The sequence below is a fragment of the Eptesicus fuscus genome, chromosome 18 (assembly GCF_027574615.1).
Source record: "Eptesicus fuscus isolate TK198812 chromosome 18, DD_ASM_mEF_20220401, whole genome shotgun sequence".
Lineage (NCBI taxonomy): Eukaryota > Metazoa > Chordata > Mammalia > Chiroptera > Vespertilionidae > Eptesicus > Eptesicus fuscus.
In genome coordinates, this window is record NC_072490.1 from 27,207,159 (window position 1) to 27,227,165 (window position 20,007).

The 20,007-nt window shown below is 54.3% G+C and overlaps 1 protein-coding gene across 1 annotated transcript in view; it reads left to right on the top strand.

Annotated features, from left to right (window-relative positions):
• Positions 1-20,007, top strand: part of BFSP2 (beaded filament structural protein 2) — a 50,115-nt gene that overhangs the window by 5,863 nt on the left and 24,245 nt on the right. Inside the window, exon 2 of the mRNA XM_054708044.1 lies at positions 17,105-17,187. Within this exon, the coding sequence (XP_054564019.1) occupies positions 17,105-17,187 (83 nt within the window). The remainder of the gene's footprint in view (positions 1-17,104; positions 17,188-20,007) is intronic.

Genomic DNA, 20,007 nt, shown 5'->3' on the forward strand with positions numbered 1-20,007 from the left:
CAGGGCGAGGGGCGGTCAGCTTGCTGCTAGTGAGAGGCTGGTGGCTGGGGGCTGTATACTTTTGTGGCACTGTTAACATGTTTTATCTTTAAATAATAATTTTTTTAAAAAAGAGAAGTAATAAGTAAAATTCCTGCCAGCAACTTGTGACAGGGGAGGTCAGGGCTGGGGTTCCAGCCAGGCCCAGGGCCGGCGCAGCCCCGCAGCCTCACAGAGGCACCAACGCTGATGATCCACACAGAAGAGAACAGGGGGGACCTACTGGGCGACACCCCCCAGAGCTAACTTAGAGCTGAGCCCAGGCAGCTGCGCCAGCGTGGAGGGCTGGGCCCAGCGTGGTGGCCGCTGGCGGGGGACGCGGGGAATTATTGAAAGAACCGCTGACCCAGGCAGAACGGCAGCCGCCGCGCTCCCCAGAGCCTGTGCGAGCCACCGAAGTGGAGGACTCAATTTAGGAAAATGAAACAGTTTATCGTGCGTCGGCTGGGGGAGCGCAGACAGACTCATTCGTCTGGTTGTAAACGAGCCCCTGGCCTGACTGTGGCAAAAGCATTCATTATTCAGCAGAAAGGACAAGGGATTTCAGCTGTGTCGGCAGTGGGTGCAAAAGGGTGCGGGGTGGAAGGAGGCGATGGGGGGCGGGGGGGACGGGGGAAGGGACTCCACCCCAAAGCTGACCTGCTGTTGGAGAACAACTGCTCGTTTGTATGTATTTATTTCAAGGGCCAGAGAGTAAGCATGGAAATAAGTCTTAGGGGAAATGCGGCAACACGGAGAAAGTTAGACGCGGGGCCAAGTTATTCAGGCGGCAAGTACCTGCCTGACTCCCAACTGCCCACACCTGCCAGCCCAGCCCAGCGCTGGCCCCTCCCCCACTCGCCGCCCCAGGCCCTCCTCCCCGGCTGCCCGGAGCTTCGGGGCATCATCCCGGCCTTGAACTGTGGCATCTCCATTCCCACCCCCAGGTAAGAGCCCACTCCTCCGGCTGCTCCCAGCCAGCTCGGAGCAGGAAGGTTATCTGATAAATGAATTTATTATAACGTATTAGAGCCTGGTGTGTTTAGCCGCCTAATGAAGGTGAAAGCAGCTTTCTCGCCGTTGGGAGGAGTAAATGAGACAGAAAGTGCAGCTCCTGGGGCCCCCAGGGCGGCGTCTGCACCCCAGGCCAGCCCCGCCCGGCGCTGACCCCAGTGGGCAGCCCAGGGCAGGCTCCTGAGTGACGAGGTTGTTGGCCCAGATCTCAGCCACCCCCTGGAGGGGCACAAAGGCCCTGGGATTTCTCCGGGTTCCCCTCCAATGTCCCCGAGCAAGACCCAGTCCTTTGATGATCAGACTCTAGACACAGCCACCCACTCTTTCACTCTGGCCTGCAGGTCTCAGAGGTTGACGTGTCCCTGGGAAGGTGGGAATCTGCTGCTGTAACAGAGTCGGGCGAGTGGCTCCAACAACAGGAACTTATCTTCTCACAGCCCTGGAGACCGGGGATGGAGACCGAGATGCCGGCGGGCTGTTTCTGGAGGCCTCTCTTTGGGCTTAGATGGCTGCCTTCTCCCTGTGACTTCACATTCCTTCCCTTTTGACATCTGGGTCCACATTTCCTCCTCCTCTTATACTAGTAAGAACACCCTTGTGGCATCATTTTTACGGAGTTACCTCTGTAAGGGCCCTGTCTCCAAACACAGTCACATCCGGTGGTGCTGGGGATAGGACTTCAACATAGGGATCTGGGGGGACACCGTTCAGCCCATCACACCCATTTTATAGACGAAGAAACCGAGGCCCGCAGGGATCAAGTTCCTCGCTGAGCTGGTGTCCCAGCCAGGACCCATTCAGCATACTGTCTACCCCGAAACAGTAATGAAAGCCTCCTGCCGTCCTCGTTGTAAGGCCCGTATCAGTGCTGTCTCCAGCCCCCGCCCCAAAGGGTGGGTGGGTTTGCGTAGACGTCGAGTGCCCACCGTGTGGCAGAGTTAGCATCTCAGCAGAGGCCGTCTCTGTGAGGAGCTGAAACCGCGACGTGCCTCCTTTGTCTCCCCTTCTCCGCCTCGGTTCACGCGGAGGAAGCTGCCGCGAGCAGTGATGGATCCTCGCCTCGCCGCTGTCACGGGCACTGACTGCGCACAGGAGGCTGGGCGGCCTCCAGCTCGTCAGCCCGCTCAGAGCTGGGCCTGAACGCTCCACAGCTTGGCAGCCCCCCAGGGATTTCGATTTTTCTTTCTCAGTGAATTTAATGCTCAGAAAAAATGTGCTGAGCGGTTGGCCCTGGAGGCAGAATGTCTTTATCTGAGCAGCGTGTAGCAGCACACCTGGCGTGCTCCCCTCCACCGCGGGAGGTGGGCACCCACGTGGTGGGGCAGGCCTCCTCCTACAGCCCACCCCTGCGTCAGGCCTTGTCTCAGGCCCCTGCAGGGTGACCTGACCCCTCCCACCATCACCTAGTTCCACTGCTCCCGGGAGATCTGGGAGTCCATGGTGGGAGGTGAGAGGCGTGCCCAGGGTGAGGGGTCCCCAATGCCAACCCCCAGGGTCCTGGGTCAGCGGAGGAGGCCTGCACCTGTTAAAGCCAGGCAGAGCTCAGCCCCTGTGGCTCAGTGGTTGGGCATTGAGCCATAAACCAGGAGGTCATGGTTCAATTCCCTGTAGGACTTCAGGCTCTCTCATCATTGATGTTTCTCTCTCTTTCTCCCTCTCCCTTCCTCTCAAAAAAAAAAAAGAAAAAGAAAGAAAGCCAGGCAGACTATCCGATGGGCAGACAAAGTCAGGCTTATCCATTGGCTGCAGCGAGGGAGAAGCAGGCTCGGCGGCCGGGGACAGACATCTCAGGAAGAGGGAGTGAGGAGGGCTTGTTAGGAGGTCTGGCTTGTGCTGGGTGGTGTGAGGGGGAGTTTAAGAGCAAGTTCCTGTTCTGCATTTGAAGCTGTGAAGAATCTGGGGCAGTTTAATGATGGGGCATCTCACAGATTTTACCAGGAGGCGGGAGGAATGGAGCCGGCCCCGGCTGCCACTGTAAACAGCTGTCCCTCGTCACTTGTGCTGACGGGACGAGGAATGCTGATTTTTGTGGCTGCAGAGTGTCCTTGCCTGAGACTCTGTTAGATGTGACCGCAGTGTGGCCTTGTCTCTGTCTCGCCCACGAGGATCCCAGAGTGACCGTGTCTGGCTGTGGCTGATGCTCTGGGAAGGCTCCGTGCAGGTGCAGCTCTGTGGCCTGCCTGCTTCTGCCGCTGCGCTGTCAGGGCCTGATTCTACTTCCTGGGCCTCCTCCTGCCCCGCGGTGGGAGGGGGGACTGTGGACACCGCTGGCGTGCAAGGCTCCCCGCCCCCCCCCCCAGCCCCCTGCAGCCATGCAGGCCTGGAGGCCAGGGCGGAGGCGGAGTTTCTTTAGGAGGCAGGGCCCACCCTGTGCCCCAGAAATGCCTTTCACTCCTGCCCGTTGGCCCCTGGAGGTCTCTCTCAGCCATCATGTGCCTGAGCTGTGAGGGAGCAGGTGGTGGCTCAGACAGCCTTCATCCACTGTATCCCGGATGAAGTCCAGGCCCAGCTTCATCAGAACCAGAAGTGAGGCCCCGTGGGTCACTGGCCCCTAAGCGTGAGTTTCCTTGCCTCTAAGTTGAGCACAAATGATCCCTCCCTGGCAGGACTGCTGTGAGGCTCTGAGCGAGTGCAGGTGAGCTGGGTGAGCGGCAGGAAGGCGGGACCCAGGCACTCTCCTCCCTTCCTCCCTGCTCTTTCTCTGGCCCCTGCACAGTGCCTGGCACACAGCAGGTGCACAATAAACATTGGTTACATCAGCGGATGGAAGTGCCCAGCAAAGTTGTCAATCAACAAGCGAGAGCTCTTTTTTTCCCGTCCCCCCCCCCCCGCCCCCATATTTGCTCTGGCACAACCTTTATTTTTTTGTATTTTTTAAAAATATATTTTTATTGATTTCAGAGAGGAAGGGAGAGGGAGATAGAAAAACATCAGTGATGAAAGAGAATCATTGATTGGCTGCCTCCTGCATGCCCCCTGCTGGGGATTGAACCTGCAACCCATGCATGTGCCCTTGACCGGAATTGAACCTGGGACCCTTCAGTCCCCACAGGCCGACGTTCTATCCACTGAGCCAAACCAGCTACGGCGCCATACCTCTCTTAAGCTCCTAGGGCTGCTGTACCAAAATACCACAGAGTGTCGCAGAACAGCGGCAATCTATTCTCTCCCCGTCAGGAGGCCGGAAGTTGGAGATCTGGGTGTGAACAGAGCTGGCTGCTCTGAGGGCTCCCAGGGAGAATGCGTTTCACCCCCTCCTTCATCTTCCCCCCACGCTCCCCACCCCCCGTTCTTCCTCTGGGGGTGGCCGGCCACCCTGTCATTCCCTGGCTTGTAGCTACGTTACTCCGGTCGCTGCCTTTTTTCTCCCCGTGAATCTGCGTCTGAACTTCCCTCTTCAAAGGCCCACCCTCATGACCTCATCCTCACTCGACTGTCTCTACAAAGACCTGCTTTCCAAATCAGGTCACACCCACAGGTGTGCGCCGGGGGGTCAGGACGTCGGCCTACGCTTTGGGTGGCACACAACTCAACCCATGGCGGTAGCTACTGTTTTTTCCACGTCGTCATCCTGATTTCCAGCATTCTGCCCTGTTTCCTCAAACCTCATTCTAAGAGGTCGCAGACAGACCAGAATTTCTGCAGCTGGTCACATCACCCGCGCTTCCTTTTGCGCTTGACAGGAGATCCCAAATCCCATCAAACCACATGGAGCTTGTGGTTCTCAAAGGACCGTCACGGGGCGGAGAGCCCGGGAGAGCACTGTCCACAGAAACACAGTCGGCGTCCCCGAGGGGCTGGGTGACCGTGGACAATCACCCCCCCCCCCCCCCTTCAGCTTCAGTTTCCTCCGTGTTAGAGGAAGGGACTGGGCCATCCTGACCTCTCCCTGCGGAGCGCAGGGGACAGGCCAGATTCCCTGTCCTCACTCCGCGAGCAGGTGGTCACGTCACCGCTCTCCTCACAGGCCAGCCGACACCAGCGGCAGCTGCCGGGCCTTCACTCTGACCCCCTCAGGCTCCTGACCTGTCAAATGAGAGGGGGCGACTCTGATCTCCAAGCCTCCCGTAGACCTTCCCGTCCCTGCTCCTCATTATGGGGGAGCAGTGGGAGGAGCCTAAGGAGGAGCCCTCCAGGGAGCCCGTCCCTAGTCCTTTGTGTCTCAGCTGGTTGGCCGGCTGCCACCTCCTTCATTTCCGAGGGTCAGGTGCGGGCCTGTGCCCCACGCTTGATGAAGCAGCAGTTTAGTAACCACCCCTCCCCCCACCCCACTCACACCTGCCGGAATAGATCCCAGGTCTTGCCAAATGGCAGTGAAGGGAGAAATTGGCAAGACGGAGGGTTTACTGAGAGGAGCACAGCCCACACCTGATCTAAGTTCACAAAAACCCAGGTGCAATTAAGCCCACAAACAGCTGGGATTGCCACCTGGCATAGCCCCCAGCCTCCTGCCCGACCTGAAGCTGGCACCTAGGGTGAGCCTGCCCTGCCGGTCTCCACACGGCAGTCATCTGGGCCTACGCGTTACAGTGAGAATCCCAGGAGCAGGGGTGTAGTCTGTCCTTCCTGAATCTAACACCCAGCACAGTGCCAGGCACAGGGAGAGGGAGGGAGGGACGGGAGGGAGGGAAGGAGCGGGAGTATATCACAGGGATTAATGGTACACGCTATAGAGGCCAAAATAACTGAATTCAAATTCCGGCTTTGCCATTGACCAACCTTGTAATCTAAAACAAATTCCGTAACCTCTCTGAATGTCAATGTTCTCATCTGTGAAATAATATTATTTACTGCACAGGATTGCCAGTGTAATTGGGGATTAAATCGAATAATTCGCCTAGGGCACATAGCATAGTGTCTGCCCTTGGTGAGCACTCAAACGGTGGCAGCAATTTCTGTCATCGTTTGCAGTAGTGGATGATAACGACTTGGATGGCATGGCCCTCCCGCTACCATCTGCCCAGCCAACTCCTCAGTACCCCGGGGAGAAGGAATTACCACCTGCACAGGGGCAATGAGGGATGGACCCTGGGCATCTCAGACGCATCCGACTTTGTGGTAGAAATCCAAGAGTGGCCTCCAAGCCAAACCAGAATGGCAGGCAGGGCGACGCCCTTGGAAATGGGAGAGTCCCGGGCCTCCGTTCCAGGTCTCTTAGCACGTGGCGCCACCTTCTGGCTGCTCTGGGAACTAACACTGCCAGTCACCCAGCTGCAAATGTTATTTGTGTCAAGTACTGAGTACCTATAATTATCCCTTCACTGCGAAGTCACCCGACCCTGAGGGGCCGGCCACACAATTCATGCCGCCCTGCAGGGACCGTTCGCCTCAGAATTTCCACGACAGTGCCCAATTTCCCGAGGGTTATAAATCAACCAGAAAACTTCACTTTGCCCAGAGACTTTGCATATATTAGCCAGTAAGCCTGTTCTTATTCTCTCCTGCTTTCTTTTGGGCTGGGAGAAACCAGCCCCCTCCTTTTCTCTCTCAGTTGCATCTTCTGTGGCTTTGGGTTTTAGGTCAGAGCTTGAGGGTGGAGTCAGGGGTCCTGGGTCTCCCTCCCCCACCTCCACCCCTCAAAATCTCAACTCACCAGACACCTTGACCAGCTAGCTCCCTAATCTCCTGTCTGCCATCATGACTCCGGCCCATTTGAAATTTAAAGGAGAATAACAAGAGTGGGAAAAGGCTTCGTCTGAGGCAGAGATTAGGCTGCCTCCTCAGTCTGTGGTGTAATTAGCGTCACGTTGTAAGGCGGCTGTTGGCATGCACTGGCCCCACCTCCTTCCTCACCTGCAGTCTTGACAGTTAATCTCATCCACAAACACCCTCATTTGTTAATCTCATCCACAAACACCCTCACAGAAACATCTAAAATAACATTTGACCCAATATCTGGGCCCCATGGCCCAACTAAGTTGACCTATAAAATTAACCATCACATACTGTTTCCTTCTGTGACTTGCTGTCTCCACTCCTCACGTTGGGTTTGAGATGTGCCCAGGTTGATAGCCATAGCATCCTGTTGTGTGTATACCACAGGTTATGTGTTTTTCTCTTGGTGGATGTAGGTGGCTTCCAGATTCCTCCATCACAAACAGGAGGGGGCATAGACCTGCTTGTACACACCCAGGAGGGTTTCCCTAGGTCCGAGGCGGGCCACATCCAACCAGCCACCTGCTTTTGTCCGTAAAGGTTGATTGGCATACAGCCACACCCATCCACGTACTAATCGCCCATGGCTGCATCCTTCCTACAGGGGCTCGGCTGTGCAGGTGCAGCCACAACTGTGGGTCCACGAAGCCTCAACTATTTCCTAGCTGGCCCTTTTAGAACAAGTTCCGGCCCCTGCCCCTGGTCAGCACCTAGGAGTAGAATGAGCTGGGTCCGTCCCCCGCTTTTATATGGCACTAGCGTTCCATTGCAGGAAAAATCCTGCAATAGGATTTCCTGCTGCACTCTACCCCGCCTCCGCTCCGCCCTTGTCACCCGCCCCGCCCTTGTCACCCGCCCCGCCTTCTCCGCCAGCCCGCCTGCTTTTCCCTTCGCCCCCGGCCCCACCTCCGCTCCTCCCTTGTCGCCCGCCCCGCCTTCTCCGCCAGCCGGCCTGCTTTTCCCTTCGCCCCCGGCCCTGACTTCGCTCCTCCCTTCTCCTCCCCACCCCCGGCTTGCTTGCTTCTTCGAAGCTTTACTCCCTTCTGCAGCTCTTGGCTTCTTTCGACGCTGTCTTGATATGCAAATTAGCCGCCATCTTTGTTGGGGTAATTTGCATACTCATCCTGATTGGTTGGTGGGCGTGGTTTGGCTGGTGGGCGTGGCTTGGGTGTAGTGAAGGTGCGGTCAATTTGCATATTTGTCTATTATTAGATTAGATTGCCAAATCACCCCCCAAGTGGCTGCACAATTTCACCCTCCCAGAAACGGCGTGCGAGGGCTCCACTCCCCTCACACCCTCACCTCCCAAAGCGTTGCCCCCCCTGATGCTTGTGAATTGGCTTCTCGATGCTATTTCACACGATTGGCTCTTTAAACGTATATCACTCATTCATTGAACAAACATCTACTCAGTGGTTACTACGTGCCTGGCACTATCAGGATACAGCGGCCCCGTTTCACAAGAGAAGACACAGCCCCGTCATGTTAGGAGCTGTGCATGTGAACTCAAGCATGTGGGGAGGCGAGATGGTTGCCCGTGGCGTTTGCAGCCGTGTCCTGGGGACCATCATGAACTCGCTGATGCTGTTCTGCAGGCCTGCGGATGCTCTGTGGGGAAATACAGCAAGGACTTGGCTACCTGCCCACAGCTTCTGACAGGCGGGGCACCGCCGCCGTAATTCTTAGCAGGAAGAATCTGTCTTTCACACAGGCATCAGAAGAGTCACTTAGTAATTAAACTGGGTTTTTTTGTCTTCCCTTTGACCTTAGAAAATAAAACACCTGTGATTACAAGAGAGAATGTGAGAAAGAAACTGTCCATAACTGATGCAGTGAGAAATAGAGCTTTCTATTGAAAGTCGCCCAGATGGCCTGGCCAGCGTGGCTCTGTGGTTGAGCATCGACCTATGAACCAGGAGGTCAGGGTTTGATTCCCGGTCAAGGGCACATGCCTGGGTTTCGGGCTCCATCCCCAGTAGGGGCCGTGCAGGAGGCAGCCCATCAGTGATTCTCTCTCATCATTGATGTTTCTATCTCTCTCTCCCTCTCCCTTCCTCTCTGAAATCAATAAAAATACATTTTAAAAAAAGAAAGTCGCCCAGACAGCCGATGAAGGGAGGAAAAGGGAGGGGGCGTGGGAGGGAGCTCAGTCTTCGTTTGTTGGCCAGAAGGTCAGTACCCGACGCCTGTGGCTGATACCTCAAGCAATGAAGAGACTTGTAGAAATATGGGGCAAGCTCTGCACAGATGAAAAGTCGAATGTGCTGGGGATTAGGAGTCGGGGGGAGGCGGGTGTCGGCAGGGAAATGCTTCTCTTTACCAGCTGTTTTTGTCAGTATTGTTGAATTTTTTTAACCAAATGGTATGTGTTGCTTTGATAATTCTTAGTTAAAATGCAAGAAGTAATCGAGCCTGGGCTAGTGACAGTTAGATGAAGCGGTATGGGCGGAGTCACCTCGGAGATGGGAGCAGAGGCTGGTGCCAGGCATGGGGCTGGGTGCTGAGGAGGCAGGAATGAGAGGTGGTGCCCGTCCTGGGGACACCCAGGTCCATGGTGGGGAAAGACAGAAAGAGATAAAAAAAAAATTCCAGGGTGGGTGGGAAGTGATCAGCCAAAGAACTCGTAAGCAGATACGCATACCCCATGGGCATAGACAATAGGGTGGTGAAGGCCTGGGTGGGGGGTGGAGGCAGGCTAGAAGGGGTCAATGGGGGAAGAAAGGGGACATGTGCAATACTTCCAACAATAAAGATTTAAAAAGAAGAAGAAATTCCAGCATGACCACCGCAGGGAGGGAGAGACACCCACGGGGGATATGGGGAGTATAGAGGATACCCAACGCAGCCTGAGCGGGTTTTGAAGGGTGGACAGGAGTTTATCTGGCCAAGAAGGAAAACACAGAGGCTTGGGTGGTATGGTTAGGTCTTGACATGCAGAGGTAGCAGCCTGAGTCCGGGTCTGGAAGCTGGAAAGGCCTTGGGAAAACAATCCAGTTCATAGCAGGGGAGTGAAGGAGAAATAAAGCTAGACTGAAGAGCAAGGGCCCAATGCAAGTTCAAATGCGTATCTTAGTAGCCAGCAGAAAGGAGAATGAGAGGTTGGAAAGCAGCTGCTCCCAATCTGTGTGTGTGTGTGTGTGTGAGAGAGAGAGAGAGAGAGAGAGAGAGAGAGAGAGAGGTCACAGAGGGAGATAACTCATATTTCATTAGGGCCCCTGAAGAAAATTGAACCCTGACAGGCTGGCTCACAACAGCAAAGCCCTCTGACACACACCCAGGACTACCTACTAATATAGAGTGATGGGTACGCCTGCCTCGGCCCAGCACTGGCACCTGCTGTCCACAGCAAGCCCTCCGATTGCAAGGCAGCTGGAGGCAGGGTGCTGGGGAGCCCAGCACCAGCTCTGGGAGGGGTGGCGTGGCTTCCCCGGAAGGTGAGGCCTAAGGAACTTTGTCCACGTCTTGACAGAAGGCAAACTCTAGGGACCAGGTGCTCTTTTTTTTTTTTTTTTTTTCTTAGGCAGCCAGGTGAGCGGTTAGGAGCCAGCAGTCCCAGGGACCAGGTGCTCTTGATTGTCCAAGAATGGGGGGTCACAGCACGCACCGGCTCTGGCCTCCCACCCCACGCGCACCCGGCCCTTCTATAAAGGTGTTCTCTCTTCAACCAGAGCACAGTCTGATGGGAGGTCAAGGCAGGTTTGCAGGACACTCGGAAGTGTTCATTGTCCTGGCTCTAGCCCTCCGGTGTCCCCGACTCTCCCTGGACTCCCAGGGCTGGGGCTGTGCTGGGGGTGAGCTGTCCCTGAGACACTCCTCTCACCTGCTCCACTACTGTGGCAGGTCCCCGCTCCACTGGCAAATGCAGTCCTGACTCGCTGCTCGGGCTTCATACTCTCCATCCCCAGGTAACAGCGATGAGGTTCAACCAGAAAAGAGAGGAGTAGGGCTCACACCAAGGCTGGATTGTGTGCAGGAGTGGAGTGAGCACAGCGATGTGGGGAACCGATCGATCGTGTCCTGACTCGGGAGATGAGGGAACGGAGGTGCTGAAGGTGACCTCAGACAGGAGCCTGCTGTTCCTGAGGGGAGGAACCAGGTCTTGCTACCTTGGTTCTCCAGGAAGAGGCGGCACTGTTGCTGGGCCCGTTCATTCACCTGATCCCTACCGAGCCCAGGATGAGACCACCAGCAGGACAGAGGGCAGTGCTTGACCTCAAGAAGCTTATATTCTGGTGGCAAATACCAATAAATAGAAACTGATCATAATCACAAACCATGATAAGTGTTTACAGAAAGCTCACAAGGCAGGAAGGGGCAGAGTAAGGGAGCTCCTACCTCAGGTGAGGTCATCAGGATGGGGGAGGGGAGGGGAGGTCCAGGCTGAGGGGTGAGCACACGCCAGGGCCTTGAGGCAGGAGGGAGACTGGCATGGCCCAGGAGGAGCAGAGGCCCGCATGGCCGGAGCCTGGTGAGCACTGGGAAGATTGACAAGCATGCAGGGCCTTGAAGGCCACGGTCAGAGCTGGGGTTTTAGTCTAAGTACTAGAGGCCCGGTGCATGAAAATTCATGCACTCGGGGAGGCGGGGCAGGAGGGTCCCTTCCCTCAGCCCAGCCTGCACCCACTCGCAGTCCAGGACACCTCGGGGGATGTCCACCTGCCAGCTTAGGCCCGCTCCCAAGAGCTCCCGACTGCCAGAGGGATGTCTGACTGCCAGCTTACGCACAACCCCCCGGGGAGCAGGCCTAAGCCGGCAGTCAGACATCCTTAGTGCTACTGAGGAGGCGGGAGAGGCTCCCGCCACTGAAGCTGTGCTCGCAGTAGTCAGCCTGCTTGTGGCTGAGCAGAGCTCCCCCTGTGGGAGCGCACTGACCACTAGGGGGCAGCTCCTGTGTTGAGCATCTGCTCCCTGGTAGTCAGTGCCTGTCATAGTGACTGGTCTTTCCGCCGTTAGGGTCAATTTGCATATTACCCTTTTATTATATAGGATAAGAAACACCTCTAAAAAGTTTTGATTTAATTTAATCAGAGTGGCAATGATCTGATTTGAAGAGAGAGGGAGAGGGAGAGAGAGAGACAGAAAGAGAGAGAGAAGCCGGATGAAGAAATGGGTGGAGGAGAGAAGAACAGAGCAGAGGTTAGGACACAGCGTGGTATCAGCGAGCAGGATGGTGCCATGCACCAGGGTGGTGTCCGTGGAGCTGGGGAGAAGTCGAAGGATCTGAGATACACTCTGGGGCAGAACTGACTAGACCTGGTGTGGGATTTGATACGGGTGATAAGAGAAAGTTAGATGCCAAGACTCCCCGGTTTCTGGGTAAACATTGGTGCTATTTACTGTCATGGAGGAGATGCGGGGGGGGCGAGGGGGCAGGAAGAGAAAAAGATTTGAAGGCAAAAATCTAAAATTCCATTTGGGGTCTTTCTGAGAAACATCTGAGAAGAGCTGTCAAGGAGAGTGTGAGGGCGCATGGGGAGAAGGAAGTTCTGTGCTGGAGATACACGTGCAGGTGTCATCAGCACCTGCATTTGAATCCACGTGGACAGATCGAATCACTTAGGGCCAGAAAGAACAATTCCCAAGACCCATCTGGAGAAACTCCAGCATGTAGAGGCCAGAGAAGGGAGAAAGAATTAATGAAGGACGCCCAGCCGGTGTGGCTCAGTGGTTGAATGTCGACCTATGAACCAGGAGGTCACAGTTGGGTTCCCGGTCAGGGCACATACCCGGGTTGTGGGCTCGATCCCCAGTGGGGGGTGTGCAGGAGGCAGCCGATCAATGATTCTCTCTCATCATTGATGTTTCTGTCTCTCTTTCCCTCTTTCTCTCTTTTCCTCTCTGAAATAAATAAAAACATATTAAAAAAAAAAAAAAGACTTAAGGAAGGAGAAGGTCCATGAAAATGGCCAACGGGGCGGGAGGAAGGGCAGGAGAAAGGTGTCATGAGAGCCGGAGGGGGGCAGTGACGTCTGTGAGAAAGGCCGCTGGGCGGTCACCATGAGCTCGGAGAAGCCCCCGCTCAGCTTGGTCCCACATGGTCCTCACCATCGGGATGGAGATGCACCGTCTCTGGGGTACGAGGGGCAGGTGATGACTTCTTGTTTAGTTATTGCTAGAAGCAAGTCACGCTGAGCGTTTGTCCTAAACGTGAAAGTCGCTCGGATGCGAGAAGGGTTTCCAGGGACTCCTGCATCATGCCCCCGCGCCAGCCCAGCCTAATTTCCCAGGAGCCCCGTCTTGCCCGCCTCCTCCCCACGCCCGCAGCTCTCGCTGCTGGGATGCCAATATCTTTAACTCCAACTAAAGCATTCTCGTACCCGGGGGCCCAACGGGTGACACTTTTTAAAATGCTGCTCGCCCTTGCCCTCTTCTGACACCACGATGGTCAAATCTCTCAGCCGCCACCTCCAGCTCCTTTTATTTTAGTAACTGCATCCAGGTGAGGACGGCAGTGCGAAGGGCTACAATCCTCATCCTCCTAGTGCCGGCGACTTTTCAAAATGACTGTGGACAGGAAGAACCGAACGCAGAACAAAGTCAAGCCGCCAGATAGAAGTCTTCATTCAACCGCGGTGCCGCCGGTGCGTGCCAGGCTGCACGCACCCATCAGGCCGGCGGACAATCGTGGGACAACTGCTCTGTATGAAGACAAATAACAATAATAACAACGGCTGCCATTCACGGGCTGCTCACTGCGCACCAGGCAGGCAGCCAAGTGCTGTTCAGGCCGTGGCTCGTTTGATTCTCCCAAGTACCAGGAGGTGGGACGTATCATCATCCTCGTTTCATGGACGAAGAAAGCAAGTCTTAGAGTTCCCCAAGGGACTGGCCCAAGTGGTGAGAGGAAGAGCTGGGCTCGAGAATAAGAGAAGACTGCCGTTGTCTACCGAGTGTGCAAGGTGGGGCCTGTGGCGTGGGGGATTAGGGCAGTGGTCGGCAAACTCATCAGTCAACAGAGCCAAATATCAACAGTACAACGATTGAAATTTCTTTTGAGAGCAAAATTTTTTAAACTTAAACTTCTTCTAATGCCACTCCTTCAAAATAGACTCGCCCAGGCCGTGGTATTTTGTGAAAGAGCCGCACTCAAGGGGCCAAAGAGCCGCATGTGGCTCGCGAGCCGCAGTTTGCCGACCACTGGGGTAGGGGCTCAGATGCAGGAATGGCCCAAGGAGGGAGGAAGAGTCAGCACCAGGCACCTCGCAGCTCAGGCTAGAAACCTAGGGCCGTTCTCGGCTCCTTTGCTCACTCTCCCCACAACTGCTACCTCACCAAACACTGTCCCATCCCCAACATGCGTCTTAAACTTGTCGGCTTCTCTCCACCCTCCCTACAAGCACCCTGGCCAACGCCGCCAGCATCTCCCGGGCAGCCCCCTAGCTGGGCCCTGAGCATCGCCTCCTGCCTCTCACAATCCCCCCTTCCCGCTGGAGTCAGGGGTCTCGCCTGCTCAGAACCTTTTCGTGGCTTCCGAGTAAATCCCGCCTCCTTTCCATGGATCTCAAGGCCTTCCCGCCGTGGCCTGGCCTCCGCTCCATGGCCTGGCCTTCCTCCCTTTCTAACCACCTCTCTCATAAGAGCTGCTGATGCCCCTCCAAGCAGCACAGAGCCCGGCTCACAGCAAACAGTCATGGGCTGAAGAAATGAAGGCGAGAATGAGTGGGTGGATGAATCAAAAAGCTTCCCCGAGGCCAGCCAGTGTGGCTCAGTGGTTGAGCATCGACCTATGAACCAGGAAGTCACAGTTCGCTTCCCAGTCAGGGCATATGCCCAGGTTGTGGGCTCAAACCCCAGCGTGGGGTGTGCAGGAGGCAGCTAATCAATGATTCTCTCTCATCATTGATGTTTCTATCTCCCTCTCCGTCCATTCCTCTCTGACATCAATAAAAATATTTTTTAAATAAAAGCTCTCCAGAGGCAGCCATGTTTGAGATGAGCTTTAAAGTGGGGTGAGTTTCTCAGGTGGAAGGGCGAGAGGTGTGAGGTGGTAAAACCAGGTGTTTAGATACAGGCAGCCACGCAGACGAGGACCTGGAGGACTTCCCGGAGCAGCCTGGGAGGTGACATGAGCAGGCCTGGAGGCCGGTCGGTGCAAAGTAGGGGTTCTCCGAGTCTAGTGCACCTTGTAAGCCCCTCGAAACCTTGTTAAAGCAGGTTGTTGGGCCCCACTTCCAGAGGGTTAGCGTCTGAGAAGTTGCACTTCTGACAAGTTTTGAGGTGGTGCTGCTGCTGGTCCGGGGACCACACTTTGAGAACCAGAGGTGCAAGGCCTGCTGAGGAGGCCTCCGCGTGGAGGGGCAGGGAAGACGGCGCCAGGGAGGTGAGCAGCTGGAGCTGACAGAGGCCAGCGGTCAGCCTGCCCTGTCCCCTTCCCGCACCATCCCTCTCAGAACAAATGGGAGCCTACCATGACCTCTGACCCCCATTCTCCTGGTCCTCACCAGTTCTCCTCGGCTGCATTTATGCTTTGAAGGAGTCTCCTGTTTCTCACTCCAGTGAGGCTTTGATGACTCTTTTACTAGTAAAGACTGCTGAATAGCTCAATTGGTTGGAGCATCATCCAGATACACCAAGGTTGCTGGGGGGTCAGGGCACATAGAAGAATCAACCAATGAATGCATGAGTAAGTGGAACAACAAATCGATGTCTCTCTCTCTCTCTCTCAAATAAATAAATAAATAAATAAATAAAATAAAATAAAAATAAAAATGCTGCTGAGGAGATAGGCCCAAGACGACCTAATCTCACACTGCAATTCACACTATTGCTGCCGTGGCTAAGTGTCTGGTTTTAACAGGAGACCTGGCATTACGTCATGTCGCCTTGAGGGTAGGATTTCTGGCTCTATATTGGGCAGAAGGAGGGGGAGGAGGAGGAGGAGAGGGCCTCCTCTGCTAGCCTTCCCAGACCCCATGTGCAGGCTGCCAGCCTGGCCCTGTGCTGTGGTTTGGTTTGGTTTGATTTGGTCAGCATTTTCATACCCAACAGGGAAGATACGTCTTTATCTTCATGATGTAGCCCAGATAGGAACCTGTAGTCCTGGCTGCTCTATGTCACAGGAGGAAGACAGAAAACAATCCTCCACAGCAGTCTCTCTTGATTCTGATGTGCCTTTCAGTTTCCAAAGCTGACGACAAATATGCACGCTATCAAGTCACATTGACCTGGTTCGGCATTCTGCCCCTGCCACGCTCCAGCCATGTGATTTGGGGCCACTTACTTAAGCTCTCGGAGCCTCAGCGTCCTTATCTATAAGATGGGTGTGCTGAAAATCCACATCAGAGCGGTGCCAGGGCGTTTAGCAAAGTCGTGAATGTTAAGTATTTAATAGAATGTGGGGCTCAGTCAGTGAGTGTTTCACAATCAGCAATCCAGGCATAGAACAGGTTTGCCAATTGCCCTGATGTAAATATTCCCACCACGGCTGATATCAAGCTAACAACATGCTGTCACTGAATGAAGGGTTGAGCACACCCTTATATATGCAGAGAGGACAGTAACACATAGTAAAATAATTAGGAAGCGGTGAGTTTTCATGACCTTTGCATTTTGCGTATTTATCACCTGTGTTTTTGAAATAATGTACTTAGTTGTAAGTTCACATAATTAAAATTTTCATGACGGCTGTGTTTAACAACCAGCTCACAAAACTCCTGGGATATTTACTATCTGCTCTCACAAGCCGGTCCCAGCCAGTTCCACCAGGCCATGGGCCAGGCACTTCCCTTTCCTCTTCCTTTCCTTACCCAGGTAGAAACAAAGATGCTGCCTGTTCCACTGCAGGCTCCAAGCTTTGCTCTTGGCCTTGGCCCCATCCCAGTCCTCGGCCCATGCTCAGCCTCAGCCAAGGCCCAGCCCTCACCCCGCTGCCTGCCTGGCCCTTCCCAGCGCTGGGATGGCCGAGCCTCTGCTAACACCAGAGAGGACGTAGCCCCTGCTGGGCTGGGCGCCTGCGGGAGAACCATGAAGGGCCCTCTGTGGCGACAGGGTGGGCTGCGGGTCATTTCAGGATCCCGCCCGCGAAAGAGATGGAGAAGCCCAGCCAGCCGGCTGCACTTTGGCAAGTGAGAGCCTGTAATTAGCCTCCACTTGAGACTTGAATAAGCCCCTGGTTGGTACTAACCAACAGTAAAGCAGGAAGGCTGTGAACAAGCCTACCGGGGAGTGATCTCTTTGCTCGAAAAATCCAACTCTAAAGCTCTTTAAAAACGCCCAGATCCTGCCCTGGCCGCCTGGCTCAGCTGGTTGGAGTGCTGTCCTGAACATCAACTGGTTGCAGGTTTGATTCCCGATTGGGGCACATGCAGGAGGCAACCAATTGATGTTTCTCCACCACAGCAATGTTTCTCTCTCTCTCCCTTCCTTTTTCTCTTAACGTTGCTGTGACCTTGCCTCCCCTGTTGTGTGCCTGTTCCAGGTGGGCGAGGCTGCCTTGGAAAATGCCCGGCTCATGCTGCAGACAGAGAACATCCAGGCGGGTGCGGATGCCTTCAAAGACAGGTAATGTTTTGCCGCAGAGGGGAGTTCTGCCCCCCTCTGCCCCCCTCTGCCCCCCTCTACCCCCCTCTTCCCCCCTCTGCCCCCGCCCCCACCGCCCCCCCCCCCCCCATGCCTCCAGACTCTTGGGGACTCGGGTAATGCTGTCCGGAGTCTGCAGCATTCTCCTCCAGCCACATGGAAGGCTGAGGTGGGGAAACAGTCCCAGGGAGAATCCAGAGCCAAGATGGTCAGGCCCAAACCCTCCTTGTAAACACAAACGTGGCCCCAAGGGCTCAGAGAGTTTGCCGAGTGGACCATATCCTGGAGGGACCAGGCTCCTGGAGAGGTGAGCAAAGCAGGGCTCCGGAGGCCCAAGGGGGACTCTTCCAACTTGGATCAGCAGGGACCAAGCCCAGTCATATGGGTGGGTTTCATTTCGCTGGAAGGACAGGGCTTGTTCCCAAAAGGAGGAAATGTTGATAGAACACAATCCTTCACCCTGGCAGGTTTGGCTCGATGAATAGAGCATCGGCCTTCTGACTGAAGGGTCCCAGTCAAGGGCATGTGACTTGGTTGCAGGCTCAATCCTGGCCCTGGTTGGGAGGCAACCAACTGGTGTGTCTCTCTCACATCAATGTTTCTCTCTTTATCTCCCCTTCCCGACCTCCCCCCCCCCCCCCCTGCTCCCTTCCATTCTCTAAAACTCAATGGGAAAATATCCTCGGGTGACGATTAACAAAAACAAAAGAAGAATACAATCCTCATAAAGAATACACTTGGATAGAAAAGTTAATCCTACATATAAAACACTAGAAAAATGCTTAGAAACTGTCTCCCAACTCCCAAGTGCGGATTCAAAGATGCAGGTCTGCCCTGAGGGAGGTCTCTGGTGGCCACAGGGCTCCGTCCTGCATTCGCTCATTTACTTCTTTTAACTGCAAGGTGCATGAAAGCAGGTGTGGCCAAATGGCAGAAGATACAAACCAGGAGGGGGGTGAAGAGTAGAGTGACAGAATCGGGGTTCAAGATGATCCCAACACATGGGAACAATGGCCCAAGGCCACTGAAAGAGGACAAATATGAGCTCCTACTTTGGGGCTCAAATACCAGGTGCCCCAGGGAGGACTGGGAAGTTGGGCTTAAAGCAGCTCTTGAGAAAAATGCTTGGGGGAGACCCAATATTAGTCAACAGCAAATACAGCTGGTCAAGATCAAACAAACAAACGTACAAACAAAAACCCACAAAGCAAATCTGAGGGTCCATGCTGAAGAGCATTAAAGGGATTGAACAAAGGGACAGACAGTCCCATGGGACTCTGAACTGATCTGGCAATATCTGGAGTTTTGCGTTCTGTATCACATTTTAAGAAGGGGATAAGACCAATGAGAGCATTTATAATCATTCCACAAATATATCTGGAGCCTGGAGCTGGGTGCTGAGGATACAAAGAGAGAAAGGTCATAGTCCCTGCCCTCGATGATGAGGGATGTGGAAACCAATTTATGTCAAGAATGGAGGAAGGGTCCTAACCGGTTTGGCTCAGTGGACAGAGCGTCGGCCTGCAGACTGAAGGGTCCCAGGTTCGATTCTGACCAAGGGCATGTACCTTGGTTGTGGGCACATCCCCAGTAGGAGGTGTGCAGGAGGCAGCTGATCGATGTTCCTCTCTCATCAATGATTCTAACTCTCTATTCCTCTCCCTTCCTCTCTGTAAAAAAATCAATAAAATATATTTTTAAAAAAAAAAAAGAATGGAGGAAGGAACTGGGAAGGTATAACCTGAGGAACAAAAGGCTTGGAGAGGTGGGCGGTGGGGAGGGGAAATGAGAGAGTAACAGAAGAGACAGCCTCTAAGTATGTGTGGGACTGCCAGAAGGAAGGATTAGACTGGTTTTGGTTGTTCCGAAGGGTGGAACCCGGTACTTTGCAGATTCGTATAAGAATGGAGATTTAAGCTCTTAGGGGGAACAATTTACAATGAGTAGAGCTGTCCAAAAATGGAAGGGTGGCCTTGAGTGGGGATGAGTTGCCTGTCACTGGAGGTATTCAAGCAGAGGCTACGTGATCACTTATCACGAATGCTATCAAGGGACTGTCACTGGGTAGGAGTTTGAATAGTTGAATGCTAAAGTCCCTTTAAAATTCTAAGACACTAAGACGCTTTCTGGAATGAGGAGTGTGAGATTTCTCCTTTCCGTGAGTGGGTTAAGGTAAGCTGTGAACGTGGGCTGAGTGGCACAGCTGGGGAGAAGGCCAGGGAAGGAAAGGAGTGACACGGGGAGACATTGGCAAAGACTGCTGGGTAGCTTTTAGAAAGAAGGCCCTGTGTAAACCAGAGATGGAAAGAGCTCAGAGTGGGCGGTTTCAGACTCACGAGAGTGCGTGTGCGCGCGTGCACCTGTGTGAGCGCGTGTGTTATTGAGTAAGTTGTGAGTTTGCCAACTCTGGATATTTCACGTCTAAATCCAGCTTTCCCATTCCGTACCCTTCCCACTCAGCAGTAGCGGAAGGAGCTGAGCAGCAGCACCTCTTTAGGTAAAATACAAACCGTCACCTCTGAGGCCCAGACCTGGCCCTGGTCCCTCACCTACACAGGCCACTTGGCCCCTGGAGGCTTTGAGTTGGCAGCCATGGTCCTGAAACTCCACGTGGGCTCTTTGGAGATAGAAACCACATTCTTCATTTTGGGGGCATTGGTACATAGCTCGGTACTTGGCAGATTCTCGGTAACAGTTGCTAAAGGATCCTCAGGTGGAAAGGTGACAAATCAGAATAATGATGACAGGGCCTGACCCCTGAACTCCTGAAGCTCACCCTAGAGGTCCATGCTTCCAGTGCCC